We start from the raw sequence: 27,409 nt of genomic DNA, 5'->3' as shown, positions 1-27,409 counted from the left end.
GATAAAAAGCGTCTCTTTATTTGGTCGTACTGTTGTTGACGCCGTTGTTTGTAGGACATAGTAACACATCATTAACATGACATTACATGAGGAAAAACTGACATGTTCAGGCACAACAGGGTAGCCTACAAATACTTCTGAACTAAAAAAAAAAAAAAAAAAAAAAAAAGCATCTTCATATCAAAATCCAGAAACACTTCGTTCAAGCACCCAATATGTTGCAGACTGAGAATGAAGCAAATATTAAGTTGTCTTGTTATACAGTTCAGCAATTAAACACTTGCATCAATATGGGACATCCTGTGGGATGACAGTGTCTTTTTGAAAGTTAAATTCATACTTTTTTTGGAGAGCAACAATACTGTCAAGAAGACATTTCTAGATTATTTTATATTTGGATTAAGTCTCATCCTGTTCTGCCAAATAATCTTTATCTTGAATACTAGATGCTTTTCAATTGGTCTGATCCGTCAGAAAAATCCCTGTACTCACCTTGTGTAAAACTGCAGGATAGTGGCAAACATTTACATCTCAGGCATAGATCTCTTATGATACCAACATCGATAAATTAATTAGTACAAAACATATACATTTGTCTTTGCAAAATAAATAAGTAAACTTTGTGATGGATGAGGAAAGGAAATGCAACTTTTGTAACCAGTGTTAGTGACTGAACTGGTGAGGCCAGTTTGTCGGACATTTCATTAATAAGTTGCTGTAAATGAGATAAAAGCAGACAGCTGTAGGAAGAGAATAACGTTATACATTGTATAAAAATTGCATGCAGTAAACAAGCAGTTTCTCTTGTCTGAGACGGAAAGACCCGTGTGTTAATCTGTAGAACCGTCCGGTTTGATGATCTGGTATGTGATCAAATATTCCGGATAAGCCTTGGGATGCAAAATGACAAATGTAGTTTTAGTTTCACATGATAGAATCTGTCAATATACAATATAAATATATATATATATATAGCAATTATATTTCACAGCAATTAGTTGTATTCAATTAGAAAGCATTATATTGATCCAAAGTGACAGTAAATAGATTTAGTGTAACAAAAAAAAAATCTATTTCAAATAAATGCTCTACTTTTGCACTTCCTATTCACCAATAGTCATTTATTCACCTATGCATCATCGTTTCCACAAAATTATTAAGCAGCAAAAACTGTTTTCAACATTGATAATAACCAGAAATATTTCTTGAGCAGCAAATCCGCATATTATAATGATTTCTGAAGGATCATGTGACACTGAAGACTGGAGTAATGATGCTGAAAATACAGCTTTGCATCACATGAATAAATTACATTTTAAAATATATTCAAATAGAAAATAGGTATTTTAAATTGAGAAAAATATTTCACAGTATCACTCTTTTTACTGTATTTTTGATCAAATAAATACAGCCCTGGTGAGCAGACCCAAACTTTTGAACGGAAGTGTACACATCGCCCAATGACATAAATATGGGAAACTTTAGTTTATTTTTGTAGAAATATTTGCAGTATTAATCAGAAAAATAGACTTTTACATTTTATGAAGAAATTGTGAATGATTCTTGCTTTATTCTAATATGAAACACTCAGTTTCGCGATCCGAGTAAAATGCAAAAATAAAATAAAAAAATCTAGCCTATACTTTTTGTCTCAGAATTAAAATGGGTTGAGAATGCCATTTCACGTTGACTATAGATAGATAATTCTGTATTACCTGCTCTCCTCTGTAGATGACGTACTCAGCCAGAGCAAGACCGTTGACACTGGGCCGGCCAGTGACTGAGTGGTGTCCTGGTGGCGAGTGGGCCATCTTCATAGCGCTGAACTGCAGGAAGGACTTTCCCAAAGTCACGCGGCAGAACAGAAGATGCCTGGGATGGGTAGACAGAGACAAAATCAAGAGCATGAGCACTTTAGAAAGAAAATAGGAAATCAATTTCACCTCAAGGTTTTGGAAAAGAACACGTTGCTGAAAAAACACTTAGATCGGCACATAGTGCTGGGAAACGTGAAGCCGCTTAAATGAGAGCCCTGGCCTCCATTCGCTGTAACGGGATCTCATCTCACCTCTGACACGCGTAACATGACCTGTCCTTGTGAAGAGGGCAGCCTGTCCCTCCTCCTATTCCGTAAACATACTGGTTGCTTTTGGAAGAGTTTTCCGCAAAATAGATCCCGGCCCCGAACATTCCCCCAATGTACGCGTGCCTCTCATCGAAGCCCTTGTGAATGATGGCGTTTACGAACGGTGAACCTGGGAAAGCAGAAATGTCTCTTCAAGGTTTGATTGATCAGAATTGGGCTGCAACTAACGATTATTTTGATAATCGATTAATCAGTCGATTATTTCTTCAGTTAAAGGAGAACTCCGGCCAATTTTAACATTGAGCTCATTTTTTTATACATTTGGAGTGCTGTCAATACAGAGAACAACGACAAAAATCGGTGTTGCCTACACCGAGTTATTCTATTTTTAAAATTTGCACCCTGTTGACTTCAATGGGGCAAGTACTAAACCTGCTTTTAGGCTCTTAACATCCTTGATGTGTCATTACAAGTGCACAGAAAATGTGAGTGATTCCTTCAGAGTGATCACGGGTGAATCTGACTGCAGTAGATGTGAAAGATATGTATAAAAATGATGTTATTTAAGCCAGCGCAAATACCTGTGTTTACATCCTGTTTTTCGGTTGAAGTCCAAAGTAGTTGATTGCCGAGTTCACGCGCATTGGTTTAGTACCTATGATCACGCGCGTGAACTCTGCAATCGACTACTTTGGACTTCAACCGAAAAACAGGATGTAAACACAGGTATTTGCGCTGGCTGAAATAACATCATTTTTATACATATCTTTCACATCTACTGCAGTCAGATTCACTCGTGTTCACTCTGAAGGAATCACTCACATTAGCTGGGCACTTGTAATGACACATCAAGGATGTTAAGAGGCTAAAAGCAGGTTTAGTACTTGCCCCATTGAAGTCAACAGGGTGCAAATTTTAAAAATAGAATAACTCGGTGTAGGCAACACCGATTTTTGTCGTTGTTCTCTGTACTGACAGCACTCCAAATGTACAAAAAAATGAGCTCAATGTTAAAATTGACCGGAGTTCTCCTTTAATCGATTAAACAAATGGAGGGGAGGGGGGGAATCCAAAAAAATATTATTTGATTAAATTATTGGTCACAATTCGTACTATTAACTAACTAATAACTATGAATTTTGGCTCAAAAAAGTCTGATTATTTTTGATTATTTTAATTATCAATTAGTTGTTACAGCCCTACTGAGAATAGCAGTGAATGAATGAGTCATTTACACCAGGCCTTGGATGGATAGACAGATCACACACCATGGAATAGCATGCGTTCATTGGAATGGTTGTGGTTCTCCTCAGAAACCTCCTTCCTGCGATGAGTGTATCTCTCCCACAGCTTCTTGTTGCACACCTTCTGGATCTGGGACCAAAAAGAAAAGATTTTAGTGGCACTTTTTAATTTGATAACATTAGTTAACGCATTAGGCATGAACTACTGAACTAAACGACACAAACTAGCAACAATAAACCATTTTTTACACATATATGAATCTAGGTTAATGTTAATTTATAAATATATAATTGTTCATTTTAAAATAATGTCTGTTGATAATATTAATTGATGATAATTTAGATAACTTGAAATGTTAAAAATGTAGAAATTGAAATTAACCTGGATTAATAAATGTTGTAAAAGTATTGTTTCTTGTTAGTTCACGATGCCTTATGCATTAACAAATGTTAACAAAATATTATAACGTGTTTTCTTTATTATACCAAGAGTTTCTTGGCCAGGGGCATTGTGACACCACATTTTTTGGTTTGATATGGAAAAAGAGAGACTTTTTGAAGAACACGATACACACATAAGTTTTACTTCACCTGAATAAAAGAACAAGGAAATATTTTGGAACAGCACAACTAAAAAAATTGACATTTAAACGAGACTAAGATTTGCATTTATCCAAAGATTGCACTCAAGGTATATACAATTTTATAAAATTTACATGACTTTTTCCAGCTCAGGAAAATCAATTCTCAAACATTTCTGGGCTTTCCATGACTGTTTGAAACCCTGGAAGTAATGCAATGTGAAAAGACACATGCAGAGGCAGGGAAGCTGTGTGGAAACAAAGCAGCAAACAGTTTAAGAACAGCCTAATATAAAAAATAAGAGAAAAACTATGAAGACATCCAAATCTCTTACTTTAACAATGTTGTATCTGTTGAAAATCCCACCCGCATGGCCGCCATCCCTGTGTTCCCTTATTGTGCTTTGCATCTGTTCAGAGACACAAGAGAACCAAAGTAAACAAAGTACGTCCTCTGTGTTTTAATAATTATTCTACACATTCTATCCAAGGATACTTATTAGATATGGCTTCATAAGCCACTTGAACGTGTACATGCCCTATTACTGGATTCCCCTAGTACACTTATGGATAACAAGATTGCGATTATGTTAAACAAATATTTCTAAGGGGCTGCGGCAGATGCTGATCAAAGTGAGAAATGATAAACATATGAACAAAACTCTACCTCCTCCTCAACAGACTGAAACTCCTTGTCGTCTGGAGACAGATCTATCAGTATTGTTCCACTGTTGGTCGTGTTCAGGGTAGAGTAAGGGTTTAAACCTGGGATGGGGATATAAATATTTAAGTGCAAATTAATCTGCAAAACAAAAGCTTCAGCTACGATCTTAAAGGGTCATATGAGTAATCAAAGTAAAAAGGGGGGGAAATAATTACATTTACTTACTGTACAGTTACTTTGTATTAGAGCTTTCAATAAAAAAAATGATATATTAGGGATGCACGATATATTGATCACCATACTGGTATATGTTCATTCTGAATGTTATCCTTATCGGCCCAATAAAAAAATCTGGCAGATATATTAAAGCCGATAAATAATGAATTATTTCCTTAGGCTGAGACACTTCAGATGCGCAGTTCAACATGATGGTTTTGAATTGTTTGAAATTTGATTGGAATCACTTCAAAAAAGGATAAGTACAGTGCATGTAGGCTACGTCATGTAGGCTACATGAAATTATAATGAGAACATCATTATAATTGTGTGCTTGGGACATTTTAACGGTGAGACTTTTGTTTTTGTAATCACTCAGGCTCTCAAAAAATATATAAAAACTCGGATTTAGATTTATCGGCCAATATATCGGTTATCGGCTTTCAAATATAAAGAATCATTGGTTATCATATCGGGCAAAAATATCATATTGGTGCATCCCTAAAATACATGCTAATCAATTTATTGAATTAATTGCAATCAATCACATATATTAATATTTGCTAAAACATAAATGCGTGTGAGAGTGAGAGTAAGAATCTTTAAAAAACATCACATTTAACTGTAATGCTGATAGAGGGGATGTAAAATGAAATACTTTTTGACAGTATAACTTTGTTTAACATTAAAAGTTGACTTCAGGATAAGTAAATAAACGTATGCTTAAAATGACCCCACTAAAAAAGCAGCTTGACCTGAAAAAAAGATCCAACAGCAGAGTTCTCAGTGGAAACAGATCAAAGTGATCTTTAAAGCCTCTCTCTAATTAAGCATTCTCTCAAATGAACTGTTCTAGATGAAAGAAGAGGCTCTTACTCTGAGGTCCACTCATAAGTCTCTCCACTCCTTTGATGATCTTGTGTCTGTGACCGTAAGCGGTGATACCGATCTCCTTCAGCTCTTTGTGTCCCATTTCCACCAGGACGTCCAGAGTTATCTAACGACACAAACCAGGCATGTGACTAATGTGTTAATCCACTGATCAGTATCTATAATCATATTTCATATATTTCAGTCAGTTCTGAAGCTGAAACATATTTTGGGGGGAATTAATTCAAGATTAACAGATTACAAATATACAAGTCTAAGATTTTACCACAGGTTGAACAGTAGTAAATTGGTTCATCCTACAACATTCTCTCTCACATGCCACTTTTGAAAGTCTGATTCATTTTAGTGAATCGGTTCATCCCATGTGGTACTCTCTCACATAAGTGGCGCTCTACTGAACCGGTGCATCCTAAATGGTTCTCTCTCTCATGTGTCACTTTGGAAAGTGATTCATTCTAGTAAATTGGTTCATCGTAAAGAGTTCTCTCTCACATAAGTGGCATTAGAAAGTCTGATTCATTCTAGTGAATTGATTCATCATAAACGGTTCTCTCTCACACATGTAGCATTGAAAAGTCAGTTTAATTCTAGTGAATCAGTTCATCCTAAAATGTTATCTGTCCCATTTGTTGCACAGTAAAGGCAGGTTAATTCTAGTGAACGGGTTCATCCTAAATGGTTCTCTCTCACATATGTAGCATTGGAAAGTCTCATTCATTCTAATCAATGGTTTCTTTCGGACAGTTAATATAAATCAAAAGATTCACAAAAATAATTTAGATACAGATAAATTAGGGTGTTATTGTTGTATTTAGCTAAATTTACCTGTTCAGGTTTGATATTGTGATCTTGTTCATTGATTCAAAACCCGTTCAGTGTTTTGCTTTTATCTTAACAAGCTAAAGTTTCAAAGTAGCTTTGCCAGTGTTGTAGTCTTACTCCGACTCTAAAACTCAAGGTCTTGTTGTGAACTCTGTCTTGACTCATACTCAAAGTTGGACTTGAAAGAGCTGGTTTTGACTGCAACACTATAATATATAAACATTGAAACATTAGCAATTACCTGCTCTCTGTCAAAGATCTCCAGCAAATGTTCCAGGCCCAGGTTGCGAAGGAACTGGCTGATACTCAACTCCATAGCTAGACCTGAAAAACCAACAGGTTATTTACAGAAAGCTTTCAGTAGTCACCAAATAATTGCTACAAGCTTGAATCTTGAATTAACCCACCCCCTTCTTTCGTCTGTATGCCTACGGCCCCTTCGGCTCCAGAAGACGACAGAAGTGTGGTCATCTCGGGGAAGGTCCCGGACTGGCCGTCCACACTGGAGTTTGAAGAGAGAATGGGACTCGAGCTGAGAGTGGATGGCACGACTCCCACAGACGTCGAGACGCTGATAACCTGGGGCTTATAGCACGCTGGCAGTGCTGAAGGAGGCATGGCTGCCGTGAGGAGGGCTCGCACATCGTCCGTCTAGAGAGAGAGATGAGCAACATCAGAAAGTCCCAAACAATTAAGTAACGACCGATTTCTTGAGACAGACAAGACTGCAGGTCTCCCAAACTGACTCACATTTAGTCACAAACTTATTTGAGTGTCAGTCAGATCTCAAGCATGTAGACCGTGAGTTCAGCAACAAAAATGCAAATAAGGAAGCATTTGTATACAAGACCAGTGAAAATGCTAATTTCATTTAAGCAAGCTGTTGGCGTGCATCCTTGGTTAAAGGGATAGTTGACACAAAAATGAAGATTTTGTCATCATTTACTCACCCCAGTGTTATTTTAGTATCATTGATATACTATTACAGTTTTGTTAATATTTTGAACTAGATTTTATATTTTCTTTTTCAACTTATATTTTATGTTGGGAAGTATTTTTATGGGAAAATATTGAAAAAAAGAAGAAGAAAATTCATGGCAAAAGATTCAGTTATTATTTATTGGTAAGTTAAACAAAGGATTAATTAACTAATCATAAAATATTTGATAGATTTATCGGGGAAAAATAATCATTAGATTAATTGGCTAATCGTTAGTTGCAGCCTTAGTTTAAGGAATGTTCAAGCTGCTCCTTTCAAAACTTGAATGTCATGAGGCGGCATTTATGATGACAGAATTTTAATTTTTGGTTGATCTATCCCTTTAAATATCTTCCTCCAGGCATCAGACAGGCATATTTTCCCACTCCAGACGTTACTGCATGTGCAAATGTGGAGTATTTTCAGGCAATGTTGAATGGAATGATCAGTAAGCCTCCTCAAGCACTGAATACACAAAAAGAAAAGTACCAACCCTATAAAACAGACATATTTATGACATAAAAAACTAAGAGATAATTCTCCCAGGCATGATTAAAAGAAGTTTGGCTTGAGAAGGCTTAACTGTATCAGACGTGCAGAAAATGAACAGAACGGTAGATAAGCGGTTGGGGACGAGGAGAAAGATCTTCTTTCCCTGATGTGGCTTGTCCAATAAGCACACAGAAAGAGTGAATACCGTCACGAGGTCCAGCGGCGACTGGCCTTCCTGGTTGCGGAGCGTGGGGTCGGCCCCGTGAGCTAGAAGCAGTGCACACAACTGGGTCCTGCCTTTCTGCGCCGCCTCGTGCAAAGGGGTGAACGCCCACTTATCTGTGGCACTGACGCATGCGTTGTACTTGATGAGCAAAGCGGCCACATCCACATGCTGCAATGAAACACATGGAGCGGTCGTGCTCTCGGGTTGGTGTCTCTTTCACTTCTTGACGAAAGTTGCTGCATGAATATGTCTATGCATGGCTGCCAAACGGCACCGCACCTTTTTCCCTTCCCCAACAGGTTATTATTAAATATGAGGAGGTGAACAACACCTGCACAACTATAAACTGTCATTCCAAACATGTATGACTGACCATTTTTGGTGCCAAATTTGAAAATGCGATTGAAATGAGATTTGAGAGCTGTGCACAGCCTAAACCTTTTTGACTTTCTCTCTTTGTGTAAATCAACTACGGGTTCAGAGTATTTATTTTTACTCACATTAATTTCACATGTCTAGTACAATTATGTGGTTTTATTTCATTAAAGGAATGGTTCGGAGTAAAATCAACCTAGGCTCCTTTGCACCATGACCTCGAGCCAAACACCCCCCAGAAGAAGCCTTTTTTCCCTAGGCCGAACATTATTAAAGGGGGGGTGAAATGCTATTTCATGCATACTGAGTTTTTTACACTGGTAAAGAGTTGGATTCCCATGCTAAACATGGACAAAGTTTCAAAAACTAAGTTGTACGTTTGAAGGAGTATTTTTGTTCCAAAAATACTCCTTCCGGTTTGTCACAAGTTTCGGAAAGTTTTTTTCGAGTATGGCTCTGTCTTACATAAGATAGAGCGGAATTTCCTAATATGGGTCCTAAGGGCACTTCTCCGGTAAGATCGCGGGCGCGCGCGCACTCGTAGACCAGAGCAAGAGAGCGAAAGCAGTTCGCCATCAAAGCGCCCTGCCCGGCTTTTGAGAAGTCAGTGTCACCAAAGAAGTGTGTTTTTGGTTGCCAGGGCAAGACAACCCTGCACAGATTGCCAAATAACCCGGCGTTAAGGCACCCGTGGATGGAGTTTGTTTTCCTGAGCATAAACGGAGTTGTGTAAGACTGTTGTTTCCTGCATTTCGACGATGATTGTTTTATAAACAAAGCCCAGAGCAACGGATTTGCAGATCGTCTAATGCTTAAGGATCGAGCAGTCACAATGATAAAGGTTCGCGGTCGTGCGTTGGAACGGTGAGTAAAACTGTTGAACAAATGTCTCTGTGTGTTGTTAGCTCGGCGCGTTAGCACAGCTAAGCTTCGCCCACACGGCCCGCCCCCAGCCGCTCGTTTTTTTCCGGAAAGACTCGGTACAGCCAATCTTTCAATTAAAAATATAATAAAACAAAAGACTTTTTGGAGATATGAAGGATGCAATATTACTCTATAGGTACTCAAGATTAACAGGAGATTGAGTGAAAATGAGCATTTCACCCCCCCTTTAAAGTTAGAGCTTATTTCGAGATATCAGCCGAATGGCTTAGTGCAGGCGCTAATGGATCCAAGGATGTATCTCGTAAATTACCCCACTAATAATGCCCAGAATGGTACCAAACTTCTACAGTAGTACAAATAGGTTCTGTACTCATAAAACGAGGCATTGGAAAGTTTGTAAGTACATCAGGAGTTTATTTAAATAACACCTGCCTGATGGCTTAGGCTACTGTTAACCCGGACGTCAAGGTCACTTCCGTGATTTGGGAAAAGCACGTAAAAGTCCTGGCAGTGAGTCCTGCTCACCCCTATATTGGAATCTTATGGATTACTTTTATGGTGCTTATCTGTCATTTTTGGAACAAAAAATGTGATTCTTTAAAAAAAAAGTCCCTTTCTGTGTTCCATGGAGGAAAGAAAGCCAAACTGGTTTGGGAAGACATATTGGTGAAAAATTTCTTGACTGAACTATTCCTTTAAGAAATGTTTATAAGATTGCAGATATCTGGGAAAAGGGAAAAGGTTGAGAAAGGGAAACTGATTTTTACCAAAACAAATTCAGACTTTTGATAGACTGCTGCAGTGATGAGATATTTTGGAAGTTAGCATCACACTGGTTCCCTCGACAAAAACCCAATTTTTCCTTTGCCTTTTAAACTATTGCAAAAAATAAGCTCTGTGATCAACAAAAGTTTATGATACTTGCATGTTTTGTTCATCAAGATAATTTTCTAAAATGAACACAACTTTTTTCAACTTTGAAGCCTAAAAACAATTACCAGAAATGAAAAGCTAACCTTAGGCCATAAACAAACTACACCACGGTCGCTCAACTTCAACGTCACAACCAATAAGCTTCCAACAACTCTTTCAGACTTTAATGATAAAAAAAAAAAAAAATTCCATTTGCGATTATAAACTCAACAGGGCTCTGAAAGAGAGTAGATGAGTTTACCTGTTCAGGTGATGACGTTTAATGTCCTCGACAACCTTTGTAGCAACATTTTGCCACTTGTTGTTAGCAACTACATTTTCAAGACACGTAAAAGCTTTAAACATCACGAGTGGGGTATTACTGGTGTGTTTTATGTCGTAGAATAAAATGTGAAAATAACTCATCATGTTAGGTGTCCGCAGTACTCACCCCGTAAGATGCAGCGTTGTGTAGGGGAATGAGACCACCTTTATCCTGAGAGTTCACCTCTGCCCCGTGCTGCAGCAGATATTCAGCCACCTCCAGATTATTATAGCCAGCTAATCATACAGAAAACAAACACCACCAACATGAAAATATACTTTTTCAATTTTTTCATATTTCAGCTATTTTATTCATTTATTTGAGCACGTTTTGTAAAGTTCACTAAAGTCAATTTTTTAATGACTATTTGCACTTAGCCATAAACTGATTCCAAATGCAAGTGTGACAGGCGTTACAAATATTTAAAAAGGTCTCCAGGTTCTGGTTTTGTCTTTAAATCAACTGTGCATCTTAGATTCCGACCCATTCAACATGTGCTGTATGCATAATTAGTGTTTTAATTTGAGAGAATGCAATTCTCAGTGCGCTCTGTAATCTAGTAAATCTGTTTACTCTCTTTATTATTTATACATTTTTAAAAATGTCTTTATTTGTGTATAAATCTGTAGTTTAGTACCTGCTGTTTTAACAGATTACTTGTATATATTAAGTTCACCTTTTTCAAATTGATAAATATTTCAGTAAATATAATAGTTTTATTGCAAAAAACGTTGTGCGTGTTATTTACAATTTTTAAAATAAATTGTGTGATAACATTTTTAATGTATATATCGGCCGGATATCTGCATCAGCATCAGCAAACCTTATTGGTCAAACACATTCATGTCAAGAGTGAAACTCAAGTAAAGTATTATATGAAAGCATCCTACTTTGACCCACACCTACCAGCAAGGTGCAGCGGAGTGGAGTGACGTCCCTGCGTGTCTCGACAGTTCACGTTGTCTGGAGTGCAGAGCTTTTTAACGCGAGTTAAGCAGCCTTTCTTAGCGGCGTCCAGCAGCGCTGCGTCCCCCCTGAGCAGATCCTGAATGTCTGTATCCTCATCCTTCACCAAGTCCAGAGGGGTGTTTCCATCGCGATTCTTTTTGGTCGGGTCGGCACCATGCTGTGTCAAGGAATTACTTTGTTATACTGTAATGAACATAGCACTGAACACAGTGCTTCCTCCATCACTTTGCTGCCATTGATAATAGAAAGGATTTCAATTCAAAGCCTGAGAAATTGATTTCAGTCGGAGCTCTTCAATACCTGAAGCAGCAGTTTGCAGATCTCATATTTGCCCTTGGCGGCCGCCTCGTGCAGTGGGGTGAACTTCCACAGGTCGGCCACGTTAACCACAGCACCGTGAATGACGAGGAGCTCAGCGACCTCGTAATGCCCATAGGAACAGGCGTTGTGCAAGGGGACCAGGCCACTATGCAGCACAAAACAGAGACATCATCTTACTTAAACCAATGGGTCGTTTTCACATTTCTCATAAGCAGAAGTCGTCATAGTTGGGTGTGGTGAACAGGAGATAACAAATATCATTTTTGTATTCCCATTAAATAATAGCGAAAAAACAAAACAAAACATGATAGCATTTCCACAACTTTCCAAAAGAGGGGAAAAATATGGAGAGAATGATGTGAAATTTGTCGTCACTCCCTCAGCCGTTGTATCAGAAACACCCTTGCAGCAGTTATTACGCTTTTTTGTAATTTACTGCCAAGGCAATATAAAACAAAGTATACCGTTATAAATGTATATAAAAATTTGTTTATGAAATTCGTTGAAAAACTTTACTAGATTAGTAAAAAAAACTATTTCTGTTTAATCAGAAAAAACATGTACATGTATACTTCAAAACATTTCATGTTTGTTTATTTTTTATTTATTTTTTATTATTATTTGAATGCTGCAACATTGCGAGGTACTAAAACAATCTGTATAATAATGACAATAAAGAGCTTGATTTAACCTTTTCATAAAGTGATTCAGACGTTAATTCAACCTCCTGATTCATTAACTTGTAAATCATTTTGACTGATTCATTAAAGAGGACCTATTACACCCTTGTTCAAAGTCTTGATTTTGTTTTTGGGATCTACTTGAATAGGTCATGCTTAAATGTTCAAAAATCACTTTATCTCATTTTTTGACATATTTGACATTGTTGCAGCTCCTCTCTTCCCAGTCTGTCAGTAACGCTCTATTTAGTTCCCGTCTCAATGAAGGCCCTCCTTCTGAAAAGCTCAATGTGCTCTGATTGGTTGGCTGGATCAGTATGTTGTGATTGGTCAACCGCTTCCAGCATGTTTTGGAAATGTCACGCCCCTTACACTAACTGCATTAGATCTGGGGTGGAAAAAACAGTGTCTCTTTGACATGCGACAACACACTACTAACGCAACTCAACCAGCCAACCCCCCCCCCCCCCCCCTTCCCTTTTGTCATCTCACCCCTTGTCTTTAGCGTGCACATCAGCTCCGTGCAGCAGCAGATACTCCACCACAGCTACACGGTTGTAGCCCGCTGCAAAGTGCAGGGGTGTGGACTGCCTTCCCTCCACGTCTCTACAGTTCACGTTCTGAAGAGTACAGAGCTTCTACATGGAGAGGTAAAAAAAAAAAACTATTTATCAGTCCTAACATGGGAATCTGGTATAATCGACTTCATAATGATTTCACAACTACATGGGGGGAAAATTGATCATCTCACACTGTTTGGTGTATTTTTAGTCCTCACCTTCACCACTTCCAGATCTCCTGATTTGGAGGCTTCTAACAGCTGCCTGTCTGTGACTGAGTTGCCTGTAAATGTTCCCTCTAGGAATAAAAAAACAATAAGGAAGGTAAAAAAAAAGAAGAAGAATGCTTTTAAGGTTATGTGCTTTGTGTTTATTTTAAAGTGCCCCGATTATGTTATTTTAAAGGTCTCCTACAATAGGTTTACATGCATTCAAGGTCAAAAAAACACTGACATTTTCTCATAATATACATTGCAGCATCAGCTCTTTTCTCACAGTGCCTGAAACAGTTCAATAAAGGATTTAGTTTCTCTAATTGCCTCCTTTCCGAGAGCCTACTCTGCTCTTATTGGTCTAATGGCCCAGTCTGACCATTATACTGCTTGTGTGTGTCGGAAATGAAACGCCCATTACACTGAATAATATATCTGAATTTCAGCTCCGAAGGCTTCCTCAGCACTTCTGCGCACAGTGATACGAACAGTAAAAATGGCATCAGTTTTACCGTATCAATTTGAGCCCGAGTCCGGTAATGAAAGAAGATTGGAAGAAGTAGCTGAGAGGATTTGCTTTTGCAGAGCAGAAAACAGCTTCTTCTCGACATGTCGATAACACTAATCAAACTCCTCCAGTCTCAGCTACAACTACAGTGTTTGAGGGCGGGTCAAAGCAGATGTTGTTCGCAGGCAGCCGCCACATTTGTGGTGAAGAGAATTAAAAAATTGATGTAACAATTTACTGACGTGTTTCGGCTTAAAAGCCTTCCTCAGGGTCTCAAAGGAGGCAGCAAATGATGACGAACAGGCTGGCATTATGCAAATGATGCAAATTAGATACAAATCTACTTTGTTCGTGCAGAAAGAAAGACTGGAATTACTGACGACTCGTTTCAGTTCTTTCGTTTGGAAAGCAGTAATTACATTTGTCATGCACTTTGATCTTTTACATTCACAAGCAGCGATATTACACACTACATGAAAGGTAATTTCTGAAATAATGCATAATGGGGCACTTTAAACGATTAGTTTAAACATTTTTTTAGCATTCTTATTCCAATCCTGTATTCCTTTATACAATTGTAAACAAAACACAAATTCATGCTGATCATGCTGCTAAATTTCTTTTTTTGTGTCCCACAGAAGAAACATACAGATTTGGAACGACATGAGGTCACCTTGCAGTATCTCCTGAATGCTTTGACTGGCGATCTGAGAGGGTGAGAAGCCCTGCAGGGAAGTGATGAGCGGGTCACATCCAGCACTCAGGAGCATGTGACAGGTCTGCAGATGACCACAGTGAGCTGCACGGTGAAGCGCTGTCTGACCCAGGTTATCTACCGCATTCACCTGCACATCACAACAACACATTCACGGGAAAGCACTTTTTCAGTTTTGCATTACTGTTTTTTTTTTGTTTTTACAAACTGAGGGGCATATCAAAATAATTGATGTATTGATGTAAATAAATGATGTATTTACGATTGAAACAGGATATTCAACAAGACAAAACATGTAGGGGTTGAGATATGGGAAGTCACTGGTTGAGTCACTGGTTTGTGTACTGATGAAATCTGTATTATTATTATAAAAATGGATTTTGATTTCATGTGCAATCACAAGTCAAGTAAAATGTATGTGTATTGCGCTTTTCACAATACACATTGTTTCAATGCAGCTTTACAGATAATCTGCAGATTAGAGCTGGGGTAAAATATAGTTTACACTTTGCAACGGTACATGCAATCAAGCAGTTGAGATTTGCCATATACAGTATATATATATGAAGAGTTCAGATGCAAAAGCCTCTAAGTACCATCTGAAATTTTCTTCTAGAATGATAATTTTTATCAAGCTAGTATATTTAAGTTCAGTAATTTCACTTAAATGGCAATGCAAATTACCTATAAAGTGAAATTACTTAACTTAAATATACAAGCTTTATAAAAAATGATCATTCTAGAAGAAAATTTCAGATGGCACTTAGAGGCTTTTGCATCTGAACTCTTCATATATATATGTATATCTTTTTTTTTTAGACTTAGGCTAGTATACTGTATGCATACGGATAAAGTTGGACATACTTATTTAGTGAATGTTACATAAAGAGCTGTGCCATAGTATAGCTACATTTTTGCAACACAATAAGTCAAGCGTTTGTGATTTGCTATATATCACTGTATATATCACCCTATGTGAGTATACTGTATGTATGTAAAATATATATATATATATTTATATATACAATTTTATAAAGAGAGCTCTGCGATAATACAGTTTACCTTTTACGAAGATATGAAGATATTAATCACGCAGCCGAGATTTGCTGTATAATATATTTTGCTTTACGTGAGCATATTGTATGTATGCAGGTAAAGCAGGATGTACTATATTTAACTTTTTATATATTGCAGGGCGATTAAATAGTTTACATTTTTTGATGATATAACAATTAAGGAGTTGCTATATAGTATAGAATAGCATGTAAATGTGAGTGTACTGTTTGTAAGGGTGGATATACCTATAGTAGTTGAATAGTTTGTATTAATTATTAATTTGTTAGTTCATTCGAGTTATTAATTCGTTATGTGTTGAATCACAGATTCAAGTATTTTCATCCTGATTGCATAAGTAAAGGCTGACAGAATAACTGTGATGCTAAAATAACATTTGTGGAGCCCATGTTTAATTCTGAATGTTTTACTGCAGCTGAAAAATCTCATTTACTTTCGCCTGGTGTTTCACCAACACCTCGATGATGTCATTGTGGGACTTCTCCGCGGCAAGATGCAGAGATGTGAGGAAGCTGTGTGAAAGACAGAGATCCAGAAGCCATTACTGAATATGATACACGATCATTAAGACACCCTCTTCAAACCCGAACAATGCGAATGACTCACTCTTTGTTCTTCTCATTGACGTTGGCTCCTTTTCTGAGCAGCAATTCACAGATCTGTTTCCTCTTGGGATAGGGCGACGTGGAGGCACAGTGCTATCAAAGACAATCACAGAAACCTCTTTTATTCACTTGAAGATCTATAAAAATCTCTATTCTTTAGAAGGTTTGTGTTAAATTGTAGCATTCACAGGTGTGTGCATATCAGCTATGTTTTGAACCTCTTCAATCGTGGCTCATTCAATAGGATTTAATAGTTGTAAATATGCTTTTTATAGTCATTGTGTTGAGTCTTTTAAAAAAAGTGATTATAAATAAGAAAATATTTCCAGAAAAAAAGGCCTTACCTTGAATGGAATTAATACTTTTATTTAACAAGGGTGCATTCACTTGACAGTAAAGACATTATACCATTATACGTATAATGTATATATATATATATATATATATATATATATATATGTATATATATATATATATATATATATATATATATATGTATATATATATATATATATATATATATATATATATATAATGTTATAATGTAAAATATTTCTATTTCAAATAAATCCTGTTCTTTTGGACAAAATAATTCTTTTATTTATTCTATTTAATAAAAGAATCCTAAAATAAATGTATCATGGTTTCCACAAAAATATAAAGGAGCACAATTTTTATCACTGATAATAATAAGAAATGTTTCTTGAGCAACAAATCAGCATTTTAGAAAGATTTCCGTGACACTGAAAACAGAAAAGTAATTGCTGCTGAAAATTTAGCTTTTACATTTACATTTATTTATATTTAAATAGAAAACAGTTATTTTAGAATGTTTACTGTATTTTTGATCAAATAAATGAAAACTTGGAAAGCAAAAGATACTTTTTTCAAAAACATTAAAAAAATCTTACCTTGAAAATGTTATAAAAAATGTTTTATTTATTTATATATAATACATATAATAAAAAAGAGAAAACTAGCCTTACTAGAGCTGTCTCTTGGGTTAGAGGGTGTTTGAAGTTGATGGTCTCGAGAGAGAGGTGTTTTTTAAAGCAGGCCATGTCCGCCTCACGTGCCGCCCGCAGCAAAGCGTGACCTCTGAACTCGTCTGCAACAGAGAGAGACAACCCCATCAGTCATTTATACAGCAAACAAAACATTAGCTGCTCTTAGTAGCAGTCACACGCTTACACGCCAGGCGCTCTTTCAGCAGGGTGTTCGGGGCCAGGTCCATCGCGCTCCTGTTGTGGCAGTTGAGGAAGGTGGGGTCGGCCCCGTAGCTGAGCAGGAGAGAACAGACCTCCGCTCGGTTTTTTGAGGCTGCCTCGTGCAAAGGTGTGAACTGCCACAGGTCCATAGCGTTGACGCAGGCTCCATGCTGCGGAATGAAGGAAAAGATGGAGTGTAGTTACCACGTCAACTAAAATGAAAGAACTCAGAACAAGAAAGCAGACAAAAAACGTGTGAATACCTTTACAAGCAACTCAGCTACCTCATAGTGACCGTATGAACAGGCGTTATGAAGAGGCACAAGATCACTGTAAACACAAGGCCAAGTGTAAGATAGTGTAGGTAGTATATTGGTCAAATCCACTATCAGTCGACCTCCAACTTAAATGTTGAGCAAGCAATCTCACTGGCTGTAGAATCAGCAGAGGCCATTATGGTTCTGTGCATCTCTATAAAGGTGGTAAAGCCAGTAAGAAGAGACTGGAATTATGCCTGTGGAGCGTCTTACGTCCATTTTAAGTGCATTACTGTAAACAGAAGTTTTATTTGTTTGTTTTTTTACAAACTGAAGGCAATCTATTTCTGTGCTAACTGACAGCATAGAGCTTAACTTGTACGGCACTTTAAGCCACACTCAACACAGACATCGCACCCTTTATCTTTAGCGTGCACGTCGGCTCCATGCTGCAACAACAGCTGCACTGTCTTCACACGATTATAGCCCGCGGCCAGATGCAGAGGGGTGGACTGCAACCAACAAACAATCCATTCAGAAACACATATGCAAAGTATTATTTAAATGAAGATGCATGTAGAACCTAGAACTATTACATGCTGTATGAAATGTCTGGCTACATTACGTTTTATTTGAGTGGCTCGGTAATGTTGAGAACATTTGAAGATGGTTTTACATTAACAATCCCACTGTCAAACAGATGGCAAAATTTGAGGCAACACTTGATTAAAAATAAATTAACTATAATTTAATAAATCACCTTCCTTCCGTCACTAGCGTGACAGTTCACATTTAATGGTGTGAGGAGGCTCATCAGTTTTTCTTCATTTCCACTTCTGTATAAAAGCAATGAGCGGCAAGTCAATTAAAAGAACAATGCGAGTCACGACAGCAATTTAGCTTAGCAATATTCATCTCTCCTCAGGTCTCCCGAACAATATTGAGCTTAAATTGTTATTACCTTGCGCTCTCGAGGAGTTCATCCTTTCTATATTCACCTAGATTTAAGAAAGAATTAAGTATATTAACATTAATGGCAATCTCGTTTGAGCACAAATGAAAAGCCAAGCCACCAGGAGAACATACCAGCCTTGAGTAAATTGGCAATTACTAAACACAGTCTTAAAAACAAATAGAGGAAAAACAAACGAAATTGTGGGAATAACTAAATTATCGTAAATACAAGTTTCCTAGTTAAAAATTGGGCACGAACGCCTCTCAAGTTGTACTAGGAAGCACTAGGATAATTTTGATAGCTAAGTTCCAGAGTTGGGCGGGCCATAAACTTTAAACATGGCGGAGGAACTTTAAACACAACAGCTCCATCGCCTTGTCTTGTCGTTAAAGTAGTGCATGTTTACATTATGAATAACCATTTGAAGCATATTGTGTGTTTTATACTGTACACAGTGCAAACAGCCTGTATTTGAGCGAAATTCCAGAATTGTCAGCAAACTGACTATCTAGATAGTGTGGTGATGTTTGTCAATGAATGGGACACTAAATATAATTTTGGCTTTAATGAGATTTTCCCAATAAATATTCAAGAATAAACCTGGTTTTCTCATTTCTGTTCTCTCCGACAACAAAGCACTTGGAGCTCGACAAGCTCGTAATCACAACTTCAGAAATGGAAAAGTAGGACATTTTCAATAGTACGTGAAGGCAGCATAAGAATCAAGTATTCCAGAAAGACATGTAATAAAAAACACTAAAAAACACATGTAGTGCTGCAACTAACAAATATTTTGATCATCGATGAATCTGTTGATTATTTTTCCAATTAATCCTTTAAACAGATGGAGAAAAAATCCCCAAATGATTCATTAAAACAATTTAAATATTGATTTAAAAGTGAATTCATTTGAATCCATTATTTACCAAAATTTTATTCCACATGCTGGCCAATGATGTCCTCCATAAAATGTGCTTTTAAAGGCAATGAAAACAAATATCGTGAACTTATATAGCCTACAGTATGTAGGCTAAGCTATATTACTGTTCGCACTGTACAATGAGGCTTAAGTTTGTATCATTTCCCAGCAGCCAGTCTTCCTCTCTCATCACATTGAATCAGACTGTGGACTAGAGCTTTAAGAGGTTCAAGAGCTCACTCACCGGTCAGCACAGCTTTGGTGGAAGCTTCAGCCAAGTCAAGTGCTGTCCTTCCATCAGTGTTTCGGATGGTTGGCTCAGCACCATGTTGTAGTAAAACTACCAGTGACAAACATGACACAAACAGCATTATACATTCTACATACAAATGAGATCCACGTTTGACGTACTTTTCTCATCAAAACAAGTTAATATGAATGCATGTGCATTATAGTGTAATCTTTGTTACTAGAAGGTCTGAGAGGCACCAGGTTTTACCAATGCAGACGTCGATCTTGCCCTTGATGGCAGCCTCGTGGAGTGGGGTGTAATTCCAGTTGTCTCTGGAGTTGGCATCGGCCCCGTGTTTCAGAAGCAGGTTGACGACCTCAGCGTGACCAAAAGAGCAGGCGTTGTGCAGCGAGATAAGACCACCATCATCGCAGGCGTGCACGTTAGCACCGTTTAGAAGGAGGTAGTCCACAACATCTCTACGGCCAAAACCTGCCACAGAACAGTCCATCGCTTTATATGATGAACATATTTAATTTAGTCTTTTATTCACATATTAACATTGATCAGCGAACATAAACAGAAGCTCAACCGAACTTGCTTGACGTGCGATAACAAACGTCTTTAGTTCTTGCTGAAGCTCAACCGTGCTGCGTAACACAAGAATGAACCTCACTGGTTCTCGCATGTGAAGCGAACATGTTTGAGCTTCTGTTTACCACAACTGATGTGTGAGTTGATGAATGAATATGTGAATAAAAGCCTAAATTCAATCTGTTAGTCATATAAAGTGATCGAGTCTCTCTAATCCAAAAGAAAATTTGGATTAAACCGCTCAATTCATATTGATTAGTTTTACGATCTCTTTATTAACTTTTTGAACCATCAAAGTGGTAGTTGTGAAGCTGTCAATAGAGGGACAATATCTTTAAATCACTCCAATTTTATAATCTGTGTATCATTCGTTCAGTCGTTTTTTGATTTAATGGCAGTTCATGCGTGAACTTAACGTTCTAGTAATAGGGCTTAACACCTATTATATAGGCTAGTCAATGCATTATTCTTTCCTTTTTGTATTAGTGTTTAAAATATATAATTTAAATGTACAATTAATTATATATTTTTTATTTATTTACTGGGCGAGGGAGATCATGCTAACGGCCGTCATTTACCAACTGATGCAAAGCGTTGGTGAATTTATATCTACACAGAAGAAGTTGTGTCGAGCCATTCATTAGTCTGGTTGTTTGATGAGAAAACGATGAAATGTAGTTGCAAAAACCAGATAAGAATCATAGACAGTAAAAGAAATGGACACAGCGAGCCCATTGGATTCAACGGTCAATTAGAAGCACTCACTTCCTGATGGCTGAGCGTACTGCGCAGACTCAAACTGAGCTTGATCACGTAGATGTGACGTGAGCAACCCGTCTGTCTTCTAGTAGCTGAACCAAGAGAAATCTGAATCATTCCCTTCCGAAACTTGCAGAGACGGAGAGTGTGAGTAGGAGGTGGCCATGAGCTAGGAGCAGGAGAAACTTTTGCAAATTTTGACGTCCCCCCGATTGCCTTCGAGCTTCTCTTCCTGTCCATACGGTAATTTCTCTGCTGTGCGACAGAGAGTCGCGTGGTTATGACGCAATCGTTAGCCTATTTTTACAAAAACTGCTTCTACGGGGCCATAACGTAAGATCGTAAGAAGATAAGGTAATGGAGCCTTTTATACATTTTACTGTTTCTTTAGAAATAAATAATGGACAAATGGAGTCTTTAAACGCCTCAGATGTAAAGTTGTTCGCTGTCAAATTGACGCCAAAATGAGTCAATGGAATGCTAACAGCAGGTGATGGTCTGCTAATCAATGGCGGCCCCAGGGGAAGCTTCAGTTTTTTCTGAAAGATTACCCCCTTGATAAGAATCCGCACATCAGCTGCAGCAGCGGAGGACTTTTATTCTGCTGTGCAGAACTGAGGAAGAACTGAAGACGGAGCAGTTTGATCTTCGGCTGACAAATCAGAGGAAAGGAGTGTTTCATTCCCGCCCACGTGTAGAAATCGAATATTCAAGCTGTTTAGCCTATTCTTTTTTCTACCTCAGAACAAAAAACGAAAAATCAAGCTGAATTCTTGTTTTTCGTAGCCTGGCTAACGTCAGACCTCTTTCTCATTGAGACGTGGTCTGGGAACCATATGTTCATTTTCTCGTATTTGAGGCGTGGTTTACGAATGCCCAGAGCCGTTTATTGGGCGCTACGAATGTCTATCAAATGCGCCTGTACGTAGCTCATAGCCAATCGCTTCAATTATACCAGATGACGTATGTAGAGCGACAGAAATTCGACGAGGAAGAAGACGAAATAAACTTGCGTTCTAAACTACTTAGAACACTATCTAAGGCTGCATCGAAAGGTAAATTCGCGTCTGATGCCATGTTGGATCCATAGATATAAACAAACTGCTTCGGTGTGTCGCATAGACGTCGTCATCGTCTTGCAGCTCCCTCCCCGTTCTGTGATTGGTTCCCTTTTTGAGGGGAAAATCTGGTCCATGGTATCCAGGCTGCCTAGCAGCGGGAATAAAATCGCGCTGCGTGCAAGGCAGCATGGGGAAACCCAGGCTATGTTTTTCGTTGTTTTTGGAAAAAACGAAAAAGGAACTGTTTTCTCATTTTTCTATTTTCAATATTAAATAAAAAAATGACTGAACGAATGACACAGATTATGAAATCTGAGAGATTTCTGTCCCTATATACCAGGGATGTCCAATCCTGCTCCTGGAGGGCCACTGTCCTGCAGAGTTTAGCTCCAACCCCAATTAAACACACCTGAACCAGATGATCAAGGTCTTACTAGGCATTCTAGAAACTTCCAGGTAGGTGTGTTGAGGCAGGCTAGAGCTAAACTCTGCAGGACAGTGGCCCTCCAGGACTGAGTTTGGACACCCCTGCTCTATACATACAGACGGTTGGTCTGGGAACGCCCCCGGGAACACCCCGTCACGTGATGTGAATTTAGCCCTTGGGGGAAAACATTGCCTTGGCGCTAATTGAAATACATGGGAAAATCATGCCGAAGAGTTGCTGTGTCGTTTTCTGTACCGCCAATAAACAAACAAATTATGAATTGAAGTTCTACATCCTTCCTAATAACACACAGAACCGGAGAGGAGGACAAAATGGCTTTTGAGCTTTCTTTTTTGAGATTACTGTGTGAGTAGATCCCTGTGTGATATAGTAGTGGGTGTTAAACTCGTATTAGGCAGTGGGCCAGATTTGTCTACATCCCTTACGAAAAAGAACTATAGTAATCCTATAAGATTTCTATAGTAGTGTATAATACTTCTGTGATGTTCTGTAATACCTCTATAGTACTTCTATAGTATCCCAAAATACTATAGTATTCCTATAGGATTACTATAATATTTTGTCCCAAAATACGTCAAGATTCCTACAGTTGTTTTTCATAAGGGATGTCTCATTCAAATTAGCGTTATCAGCTGAAGGCTCGCTTGATAGGCCGATCGTGAACCGATGGAGTAGTTCGAGGTCTACACTCAATACAGACTGCAGTCTGTGAGTTAGGGATAACTGTCAGCACAGTCCTTCGGCAACTTCGTACTACTGATCACCGTTTTACAAAAGGATTAATAGTTTTGGAGTGAAGCATACGTACAATTGGTAAGTGACAAGGTTTTACGGAGTTATAGTATGCAAGATATACGAAAGTTGATTGAGTTATACCGCTACAGCTACCGCGTCCGCGATGTCTTACCAGGAGATTCAACCAGATAACAAAATATGTCTGGAAACGACACCTCTGGCCATTTGGTTGGGTCATTGACCCCGTTTTTAATTAAATAAGTGCAATCATAACCTATTGCAGTTAACTTTGCAATGTACCATTGCCGGTCGGCAGGCGTCAATGACTCGCAATACGACATTTTTGTCATTCAAATACACATGATGTTCGTGTATGGCAAGCCGTTTTAGCTTAAATTGTACCCCGCGTTACTCGTCGTAATTGCATTTTTACTAGTAAGAATTCAATTAAAGAGCTCTACAATTCAATTCTTACTAGTAGCAATTACAATTAGAGAGCTCTCTAATTCAATTACTACTAGTAAGAATTACAATTACAGAGCTCTCTAATTCAGTTCCTACTAGTAACAATTCCAGTTAGAGAGCTCTACAAATTAATTTTTACAAGTCATATGTCTCCATTGACTTCCATTCATTTTTAATTACGGAGCTGTACAATTGAATTGTTACTAGTAAGAATTACAATTAGAGAGCTCTACAATTGAATTGTTACTAGTAAGAATGCAATTGCAGAGCTCTTTAATTCAATTCTTACTAGTAACAATTTAAATAGAGAACTCTCTAATCCAATTATTACTAGTAACAATTCCAATTAGAGAGCTCTCTAATTCAGTTGTTACTAGTAAGAATGTAATTGCAGAGCTCTTTAATTCAATTACAGAGCTCTGCAATTATACATATCTTTAATTCATATTTTTACAAGTAAAAATTCAATTAGAGAGCTCTGTAATTGCATTCTTACTAGTAAGAATTTAATTAGAGAGCTCTCTAATTGTAATTGTTACTAGTAATAATTGAATTAGAGAGCTCTCTAATTGTAATTCTTACTAGTAACAATTCAATTGTAGAGCTCTCTAATTGTAAATCTTACTAGTAACAATTCAATTGTAGAGCTCCATAATTAAAAATGAATGGAAGTCAATAGAGACATATGACTAGTAAAAATTCATTTGTAGAGCTGTCTAATTGTAATTCTTACTAGTAATAATTGAATCAGAGAGCTCTGTAATTGTAATTCTTACTAGTAGTAATTGAATTAGAGAGCTCTCTAATTGTAATTGCTACTAGTAAGAATTTAATTGTAGAGCTCTCTAATTGAATTCTTACTAGTAAAAATGCAATTACGACGAGTAACGCTGGGTACAATTTAAGCTAAAACGGCTTGCCATAGTTCGTGGTGTTTTCCCCCACGCCGACTCCACCCTCGCCACGCCCCCAACTATGATAGATGCCGACTGTATGTATTGACAGCTACGCAACTGAACGAATGATACACGGATTTTTCATCAAAAATATCTTCACCTGTGTTTAGAAGATGAATGAAAATTACATGTTTGGAACGACATGAGGGTGAGTAATTAATGACAGAATTTTAATAATAATAATAATAATGATGATAATAATAATAATACTATAAAGTATAAACAATAAACCATAATAAACTATATATTAACTACATTAGTTACCTGAACTAACAGTGAAAAATACTATAATTTCACAACTAATACATTATTAAAATCATTTGATATTATTTAATAGACCAGAACTAACATGAACAAATAATGAATCAATGTTACTTAGCAAAGACAAATAAATACTGTAACAAATTGTTAGTTCATTGTTAGTTAATGTTAACCTTAACTAGTACTGGGACCTTATTTTAAAGTGTTAAAGTGTTACCTGTATTAGTAGTTTAGTGAATATATATATATATATATTAACAGTGTATATGCACATATAATAAATAATTACAATGACAATAACGATGACAATATGTGATTTCAAAGTGTTCCAGAAATAACATAAGCACATGGTGTTCTTAGTAGCCAACTTAATTTAACACTAACATCAAAAAAATAAAATAAAATAATAATAATAAAAAAAAATAAAATAAATCAGTAGCCTAATCTAAAAAAAAACTATATAAATTAGGCTAATAAGCTTTTGTCCTTTTTAGTTGATTAATTATTAATGATGATATGCAAATACAATTGTACTGGAGAAATAATACAAACTGTACAGTAATACAATATATTATTGACGATGATACAAATAGCATTGAATCATAAAACAGAACAGAAAATAAATGAATAGACTAGAATACAGTAAGAAATAGAAAACATAATATTGTTTTAGAAAATAAAACGCATAGAAATAGAATAGAATAGAATAGAATAGAATAGAATAGAATAGAATAGAATAGAATAGAATAGAATAGAATAAATTACACAGTGGTACTCACCAGCAGCGAAGTGCAGCGGTGTGGATTTCCTGCCCGCCGTGTCTCTGCTGTTCACATTCTCCGGGCACACGAGCTTCTTCACCCGCTCCAGGTCTCCGCTCCGGCAGGCCTCGAACAACTCCCTGCTCGGCTCGGCAGACCCGGAGCTCTCCGTGAGCCCCGAAAAGCGCCGGAGCGACATGGACAAGCTAGGGGCAGAGAGTGGGAAATGTGGAATACACACTATTCCCAAGGCTTGACATGAAGGCAGGAAAGAGGCGCGGATCTCCACAGTTAAAACCTTTCTGTAACATCCATTAGAAGAGAAGAAATGATTCAGGGTGACTTTGGTTGTTAATGTACAGAACTGTGTCTCAAAATCACAGAAATGTTAGAAACGGATAGCATGTCAATTCACGAGAACGTGGGTCTTGGAATAGGCGGGGCTTTGTGGTTCAAAACTGGTCTCTTATTGGTCACGTATGAGTCAGAATAATAATAGTGCAATGCATTTATTTATTATCTATGAATGCAACAACTGCACCCCTACAGTTTTCAGTGGCCTTCGTTCTTGGAAAATACTCTCCCATACTCTCCTTGAATTTTCCCCATTAAGATTAAAAAAAAAAAAAAATGAACCAAACCAAACAGGGCTGTGTTTCCCTAAAACATGCTATTGGATCGTTGGCCAACTATGATCGCAATTTCCATTGAACTCTATTGGTAACGACGGAACTTGCGACCATAGTTGGCTTTGGGAAAGACAAAAGACAAAGATAGGCTACAAGACGAGGGAAAGAACTACAATGACAACCATGATGCATTGCAAATGACACAATCAAAATGCAAATGACAGTTAGGCCTATAAATATTGTTTTAAAGTTTGAGAGGTTATCCACCTTATTTTTCAGTTAAGAATAGGCGCGGCCATTTGAAATTTTATTGTGTCTGGCTTCCAGTGTGTCATTCGCTTCCAGTAATCTTTAGCTTTAAGCTATAGCCTACAACACAGCTCGTTATGCTGCTTGATATTGCAAACTGGTATTACTTACCATATTATTTTAATGTATTGGCTTAATTATAAACATGCTGGTTTAGCGCAAACAGTTTTACAGTTTAATGAACTTTTATATTATTTCCCATAATAAATCGGAAGTCTCGCACATTCACCGAAAACACCTTACTTCCGCGTTAAAAAATGGTAGATAGGGAGATTTATTCTTGGTGTTTTATTTTGAACTATTGATTGGTGGAGACTTTTTGCAGAATCATGGGTAATGTAGTTTTGTCCACCAGGAATCCGGTTGATAAACACAATTCATTTAAAAAAAAAATACTGAAATAATGCGGGCTTTTGGCTTCAACAGAAGCATAGCCACCGATTAACCTCGTTGTGCACAGTTTTTACCCCTGGAATATGACAGGTATTCTGCTATTTCAACTCCAGTGTATTTCCAAA

The 27,409-nt window shown here is 37.4% G+C and overlaps 1 protein-coding gene across 3 annotated transcripts; it reads right to left on the bottom strand.

Moving 5' to 3' along the window:
- LOC308706592 (poly [ADP-ribose] polymerase tankyrase-2) lies at positions 1-26,379 on the bottom strand. 3 transcript variants are annotated; one of them, XM_081392342.1, is made up of 27 exons: positions 25,972-26,379; positions 20,181-20,405; positions 19,926-20,021; positions 18,769-18,805; positions 18,568-18,643; positions 18,225-18,319; positions 17,814-17,880; positions 17,534-17,720; positions 17,329-17,450; positions 16,344-16,435; positions 16,171-16,249; positions 14,622-14,793; positions 13,447-13,526; positions 13,161-13,306; positions 11,968-12,133; positions 11,605-11,824; positions 10,825-10,934; positions 8,181-8,369; positions 6,912-7,155; positions 6,746-6,828; positions 5,668-5,788; positions 4,579-4,676; positions 4,247-4,321; positions 3,355-3,460; positions 2,069-2,255; positions 1,716-1,872; positions 1-890 (listed from the first exon to the last, which is right to left on the bottom strand). In XM_081392342.1, the coding sequence occupies exons 1-27, from the start codon at positions 26,150-26,152 to the stop codon at positions 831-833; spliced, it is 3,471 nt and encodes a 1,156-aa protein (XP_081248468.1). In that variant the 5' UTR covers positions 26,153-26,379; the 3' UTR covers positions 1-830. The 3 variants fall into 3 exon arrangements, with proteins under 3 accessions (XP_081248468.1, XP_081248466.1, XP_081248467.1); XM_081392340.1 differs by lacking the exon at positions 8,181-8,369; XM_081392341.1 differs by lacking the exons at positions 1-890; positions 1,716-1,872; positions 8,181-8,369 and having other exon boundaries at positions 2,202-2,255; positions 3,322-3,460.
- Positions 26,380-27,409: the final 1,030 nt, after the last annotated feature.

This window comes from Scardinius erythrophthalmus, assembly GCF_964197995.2.
Source record: "Scardinius erythrophthalmus genome assembly, chromosome: 18".
Taxonomy (NCBI): domain Eukaryota; kingdom Metazoa; phylum Chordata; class Actinopteri; order Cypriniformes; family Leuciscidae; genus Scardinius; species Scardinius erythrophthalmus.
Note: the sequence above shows the minus strand (reverse complement) of the source record. Positions and strands in the feature narration are given on the sequence as shown.

What these genes read in the sequence shown, in the direction of transcription:
- LOC308706592 (XM_081392342.1), bottom strand. Translation starts at nt 26,152, where the DNA reads ATGTCGCTCCGGCGCTTTTCGGGGCTCACGGAGAGCTCCGGGTCTGCC. An exon ending in ACGCTAGTGACGGAAGGAAG is followed by an intron (nt 18,320 to 18,567) that starts GTGATTTATTAA and finishes TGTTGGTTGCAG; the next exon opens with TCCACCCCTCTGCATCTGGC. An exon ending in GTGCACGCTAAAGATAAAGG is followed by an intron (nt 17,881 to 18,224) that starts GTGCGATGTCTG and finishes TTGTGTTTACAG; the next exon opens with TGATCTTGTGCCTCTTCATA.